This window comes from Aplysia californica, unplaced genomic scaffold (genome assembly GCF_000002075.1).
Source record: "Aplysia californica isolate F4 #8 unplaced genomic scaffold, AplCal3.0 scaffold00804, whole genome shotgun sequence".
In the NCBI taxonomy this organism is placed as follows: domain Eukaryota; kingdom Metazoa; phylum Mollusca; class Gastropoda; order Aplysiida; family Aplysiidae; genus Aplysia; species Aplysia californica.
The window spans coordinates 74,655-81,671 of NW_004798074.1; the positions used below are offsets into that span (position 1 = coordinate 74,655).

General features: G+C 38.9%; 1 protein-coding gene across 1 annotated transcript in view; it reads left to right on the plus strand.

Annotated features, from left to right (window-relative positions):
* Nucleotides 1-882: 882 nt before the first annotated feature.
* The window catches only part of LOC101848784 (fatty acid-binding protein, liver), a gene marked incomplete in the record, with an annotated part of 7,357 nt that continues 1,222 nt past the window's right edge, over nt 883-7,017 (plus strand). The window contains 4 exon segments of the mRNA XM_013088749.2: nt 883-1,066; nt 3,205-3,330; nt 5,613-5,797; nt 6,322-6,413. Of these exon segments, the coding sequence (XP_012944203.1) occupies nt 3,258-3,330; nt 5,613-5,797; nt 6,322-6,413 (350 nt within the window).

Genomic DNA, 7,017 nt, shown 5'->3' on the forward strand with positions numbered 1-7,017 from the left:
TCCTTTACTTTACTCTCTTTTCCAAGTTCTTCAACTTATTTCTCTAAGGATGTTCAAGATCATCATCAGTTCTTGATGGACGAACTATATTTGCCTCCATAACAATGATCATTAATAAATAATGATGCCGAGCATTTGAATAACTCAAACTACCGCTCAACAGCAAGCTCTATGCACTTTACAAACTATATAGATAGCACTCTGAAAAAAAAAACGGCACTCTCTGGGAAGCATAAAATGCCAGCGCCAAAATACTAACGTACTGGATTTTAGTTGGCTATGACCGGGTACCCATTCAGAGCCGGGAGAAGTGAGGAAAATTCGTGTAAATAGCCTATCCCAAGGACACAACGTCGGGCCGGAGCCTCGAACCCCCGAAACCGCAACTTTATGATTACGAGTCCAGTAGCCTAACCACTGGACTACCTGAGCTAAAAATATAACCCTTACTGATGAGAGATCTAATAGTACAATCTCTAATACGATTAAGTACATAGTCATAATTGTTTTTCTTTCCACCCGAATAGACCGGCCTATTTTCAGTTATTGCAGCATTTCATAATAAGAACACTTGATAGCTTCAAAAGACATCTTAAACATGTTCTGTTCCTACAGGCCTATCCTTCATAAGCTTTTAACGTTATCTTTCATTATATTTGTTCTGTTCCTATGTCTGGATGAAAATAGTCTGTGTGTGTGTGTGTGTGTGTGTATGTGTTTGTGTGTGTGTGTGTGCGTTATTGTATATTGCTTGAGAAGAAAGGAAGTAGTAAGAAAGGTTTTTGAAAAATGGGTATTCCAATGTAAAGCGCATTGAGCTACTTTTTTTGGAAATGCGCTATATAAATGTTATATATTATTATTTTATTATTATCAAGCTTATAACTATAAGGGCGGTCCGAAACTTGAGCTTCTAGTCCGAAGACGTCGACCCCTATAATCCAGTGAGAATTGGAACACTACCAAACCTACGCTAGACAGAAAACACTCATTCTAGCCTACCAATACAGAAAGCTTTGAAGAGCTAAGCAGTGATAGCGAGCTTCTGAGAGAGGAAACGAAAATTGTAAGTCCTTTAAAGCGTGTGTATTAAATCATGAATATTGGATTATATAAACACGGAACTTGTGTTGCTGCTGCTGCTGTTGCTGCTTGTGTTGTGGTCGTTGTTGTTGTTGTTGTTGTTGTTGTTGTTGTTGTTGTTGTTGTTGTTGTTGTTGTTGTCCTCGTCGTCGTCTTTGTCGTCGTTGTCGTCGTTGTTAATCATTCATTTATTCCATGTAGATAAAATAATAAATATCAAATTTTGTACAAACGATCTGTTACTGCTGTTGTTGTTGTTGCTGTTGCTGATGTATTTAGAAGCTGTGTTGCAGTGGTGGTTGGGTGGTAATTCGACCGCAGCCGCTGATAACATTGTTTTTCGTCAGCTCGCTTGTTTTGTTTCTTGATTTTTTTTTGGCGAAAACTAATTATTGCGATCTACTTAATGTTAATTTAAACGAATAGTAGTATCAAGTCACGCTGCTAAAAAATTAGGATCGTCTTTCACGGGACGTTCTACCAACCTGAAACCAAAGTGGGGAGGAGACGATTATGTCGATTTAAAGTAGGTAATCTAAAAGATAATTAATAATGTTTATGGGTGTTTAGCGGGTGCCTAGATCTAGATATGGTTTACTCCTTCTTTCCTGTCAAACGTCTGATTCTATCGCCCTTTTCAATCCTTCTTTTTTTACGTTTGTTACTCTCTCATAACAGCTCTTCTTACCTTCTGTATTTGTATGACCTGTTTGTGTTGCAAGTGCCGTAAAATTCTTATTAAAAGTGGAATCAATGTTTCCAGTGGATAATAGGAGGTGAGGGGAAATATGCATTGCTTTGTGAGGCAAAGCACATGTATATGACACTATACCTTCATCAAACTCCAAACTCCGTTTCAGCTGAAAAATATTATTGAATGTTCACTTTTGCTTGTAACCCCCCCCTCTTTCTCTCTCTCTCTCTCTCTCTCTCTCTTTCTCCCCCCCTCTCTCTCTCTCTCTCTCTCTCTCTCTCTCTCTCTCTCTCTCTCTCTCTCTCTCTCTCTCTGGGGGGGGGGGGGGTTGTTTTGTTTTGTTTTAATTTGTTAAGTGTATGTTTTTTAACCTGAAGAACGTGGTGGCCAATATCGCATAATATACACCGCAGTTAACTTTACATAAAAATCTTAAAACAAAGTCCAAAGCTTAGAAATGCACTGGAAGCCCCGCTTATATAACGAAATCAATAAGGCTGTTCGCGTCATTAATACCGAGGACCGGCAGTCTATAAGCCGCTTGTGTTGATAAGTAAATCAGGTCAGTTTGCACACACTCTAATACATGCAGGGCACTGCGGCCAGCTCCGTCATTTACATAGACGACACTCGGGGTATTGGTAAGTCCACAGCCTTGATCACTTGGTGCCGATTTAACTTGAAGACAGGTTTATTAAGATTACACTTAATGACATTTATTACATCACACCAAGTAACGTGTATTACGATAAGCAAAGTAACGTTTATTAAGATTAAGCGAATTAACATTTATTAAGATTACGCAATGTAGCATTTATTTTCTACTCTGTAGGCATATCTGTAACTATTTTGGTAGGATACTATACAGTATGTTGCCCACATAACATACCTTTTGCTACTAAAGTAGGTGACCTTTCATCTAAATTAATTTTTTGTACCAAAAGCAGTGCCCAACAACAGGTTTAGAGCTAATGCCCACTTGTGTCACATTTAAGAAGCTAATTAATTTCATACCGCCCACCTTCAGGAATTTTCACGGGAGGGGGAGGGGGATATTAAACTTTACTTCTTTCTATCAGGGTGAACCACAAGCACCAAAATGATCAAGTCTCCGATTAGTGGGCGATACAGACCAGGTTGGCAAGCACTGTAAAAGAGCGACAGCTAACAATTCCATTCTGTCATCTTATCCCCCTTATATCACGATGCCCTTTGAGTTGTGGAAATAAAAAACAATCTGAAAATGTATGTGGAACATACTTTGTTTTATTGTTGCAGCAACTGTTTTAGAATATCTTAAGTTAAGCATTTATAAACTAAATAGGACACTGAAGAAAGAGAACGTATTGTTCAACTTAATCTTAACGTATAGACGACAATTGTGAACAAAGGTCTACTCTAAAAATTATTTTTCTTTTACTCTTCAGCTGCGTGCTAAAGATATTTACAGTTCTTGTAACCCCTTCCCTAATTCAAAACCATGGACTGCATATCAGGTACCTGGATCGCAGAGCCTAAAGCAGAAAAAGTTGATGAATTTTTGAAAGCTGCCGGTGAGTGTATTGTTTCGACATTTGCTCTGAACATAAATCGCTTGTGTACTTGTATATCCCCCCCCCTCTCTCTCTCTCTCTCTCTCTCTCTCTCTCTCTCTCTCTCTTGCTCTCTCTCTCTCTCTCTCTCTCTCTCTCTCTCTCTCTCTCTCTCTCTCTCTCACACTCTCTATCTCTCTCTCTTGCTCTCTCTCTCCCTGTCTTGCTCTCTCTCTTGCTGTCTTCCTCTTTATCTGTCTCTCAGTCTATTTGACTATCTACCCCACACATTTGCGTGTGAGTTTCACACTTCGTGTAGCTTCAACCTTCCCATATTGACAAGAACCACAAAAAGGTGCCATGATTCTCCCTTTTCAATTCAAATTGTGAACATTTCTTTTTTTATGATTGAATCCGTCAGAGGTCGTCTGAAGTTTCTGAAATGCCAGAACTACTGCTTGCAAGACCAAATAAAATATCTTCTCTCAAAAACGCTCATGCCTCCACGCAAGTTCACAGCAGCACAAACTATTAGAGCTTGCACCTGCCTCTGGCAAAACTCCCGTTTCGTAGTAGCACGCAAGACACATAATTTGTCACGACAGGGTGGAATCAGGCCCTCGTCAGTTTAGGTGCATATTGAGTTATTGGTATCACCTTAAAACCTGTTATTTTGCTTACTTTTTGGTGAATAGAAATACCCATCTATCTTGAATAGGAGCCGATATATTTGTGATTGAAGAAAGTGGAAGGTGTGTTGGGTGGGGTTGAGGAGGGGGGCTGCCTAGTTTGTCACAGGTTCAGTGTGTCACAATTTCATTTGAGTATTTGTGTATTGATGACTGTCATAACTACAGTACTTTTAACACTGTCATTGTAACTTAAGTTTTTTTTATTCTCCACCTTCAAATTGGTGGTGTAGAGATAGTCCCTCTAAAATGTCAATTCAGCTTGTGTTCTTCAATATTTCTTCCTTTTTTGTATGCAAACCAAAGCAAATTACTCTGTAAAATTTCAACAGTGAATGTTCTTTCGTTAAAAACAATTAAAAAAAAAATTTAGTTCATACAATCAAGCATTCATTTACTCTTTTTGAGAGTATCAGTGGTAGCTTCCGTAATACTGGGCACAGTCGCGGCCTGTGACAAACTGGACCAGTGAAAAACAGTTTACTGGGCTTGTGACAAATTGGCAGGCTTCCGTTTAGGAGACGGGGTGGGGGGGTCACCCGGCATCATAGATAAAATTAGTGAGAAAATGGCCACCAAAATTTGGTGACTTCCAAAGCTTGAGTGCCTCTAGAAACTGCAAAATTATATAATATTTTGTTTCAGATGAAAGTTTTTAAAATCAAATCCACACAGGCATGTGTTTCAAAGAGACATAGAAGGAACCAGAAGGAAACAGAGAGAAACAAAAAAACAAAGAAACTAATAAAGAAAGAAAGAAAGAAATTCCATTAAAATTGACAACATTTGACGACCACTTAGTTTCACCACCATGCCACACACTAAAGGCAAAGGCCTCATTCCATTGGACTGTTTTCTACCGCATGCTGCCGCGGCATTTAACCACAAATACCGCTGTGAAAACAGCTCACTAAAATATTGTATTCCCCAAACAGTCCTATTGTTAACAGCCTTTATGCAGCTCTGACATAGACGCTTTCCTGGCAATTGTTTTCCTGCTCGGGCTGCTAGAAAAGTTCTGGTATAATGATGAAAGGAGACCGCGACAAGTGAAGAAAGCGAAGACCATGTAGAATATAAAAGTTATTTTTAAGGGCCCTTTGAGACTTTTATATACCAGAGTCATAGATGACAGGTTCTCTTGTGTGAGGAGTATTATATGCCTCGTATTTTTTATTTTTCAGCAGATATTCACCTGCAAGCCTTTTTGCTCATGCAGAGTGCAAAACGATAACATACCATGTCCTACAGCATATAATTTTTTTTTCTAAAATCCCGACGTTCCCAAATCGAAAAAGTATAAAGCGTAACCAGAGCTATCGAAGTTTATGAAGATCTGTTCCTTTCGATAAATGTATAATATATTTGTTTCGATACACTTGTGGCATGCTGTGGGGCTGATGCACAAGATTGGGGACGCACAGACATTCTTTAACAAATGTTACTATGCTGCCCTAACGTAATTTTTGCGTCACCTGTGACGGTACGTTAATAACAGTTGTGCACTTCTCAGCCCAGGTTGGCCCTGAGAGGCAGGGTCAAAGCCCGATTTCGAAATAATCTAAATTGTGTCGGTAGGGCCGTAAAACATCTACATTCAAATTCAAATTCCAGGAGTGCCTGACGGCATGATCGAAACGATTAAGAAGCGGGAGTACGAGGTGACTTACTCTGTAGACGGCAATAACGTCACGTGCGTTGCCAAGGTAACCAACGACCCGTCGGTGCAGCCTAAGACGTATACACTAACGATGGGACAGGAATCGGAAGTCGAGACTCTTGAAGGCATGATGATGAAGGTAAACAACGTCTTGAAGGGTGACAGATTTCTGACGATGATCGACCGGTCATTTTTTGCTCACTTTTTTTTGGAAGGGGCGGTGGTTCGGTAGGGGGATTTTTAAAAAGTCTTTTTTTTTCTTTTCTTTTCTTCTTTTTTTCCCTTTTTTGGGTGAGGGAAGTCTGTTTCGATTTGTTTCGTAATTTTCAAAATGATGATAATTGGCTCTATGTATAGTTCTTTTTAGAATACTCAAAATGTGTCTTACTTATTCCCAAGTCATCATAATAGTTATTTCTCCATTACAAAAATGATGATGACAAAAATAAAATGTTGCTGATGAATTGGACATTGGACAAGTTAGGAAATACAGTGTACGATTATTTCCTAACCAAAGATGATGATTTTATTGTTATAAACCTCCCCTATAAAGTAATTAAATAATTTTTTAAAATCCTGTAAGGTCTACCATCCATGCATCCTGTATAACAATGATATTGAGACATTCATGCCATTTTGTTACCACCTCCCCCCCCTCCCCAGTATACAATGACGTGGGACGGCAGTAAGTACGTGGAGAAGTGTATCACGGGAAACATGACTATTGACAGCATAAGGGAAGTAAACGGGAGCACGATGACTGTGGTAAGTAATCTCCCTTTGACCATGGACAACTTTCACGTGAAAGCTTGGTAGGATTTAGCACCATTTTTCAACGTAAATAGGTTATTTAAGAGGAGAGACCTTCGAATCTAAAGCCCATCTCCGATAGGAGGACGAGTCATATGGGTTGAGAGCCCTGAAAAGTCCACAAAAATATCTAGTTCAAGAACACTCTGCTGGAGAATCAAATAAGAGACGTCGTTTATCGAATCACGTCTAAAATAGTTCTGTAACTTCAGCAATAATATCATAATGAAGGGTAAGGGGAAGAAAAGATAAAGTAGACTCAAAATAATAAGTGTCGATAAAAATCGGTAAGTATAGTTTAAGAAATCAGACATACTGGATTTTATGCGTTTGTTAAATATTTCTAAATATTTCAATAAAACATTGTCTCTGAAAGCCTTTACAGAGTGCAGGGTGTGTCTCGGATTCTTAAAGGCTGATTGATGACAGATGTGAGTTAAGCCATGAATCGAAAGAAATATTCTCATACCAGCAAAGAAGAAGAAGAAGAAGAAGAAGAAGAAGAAGAAGAAGAAGAAGAAGAAGAAGAAGAAGAAGAAGAAGAAGAAG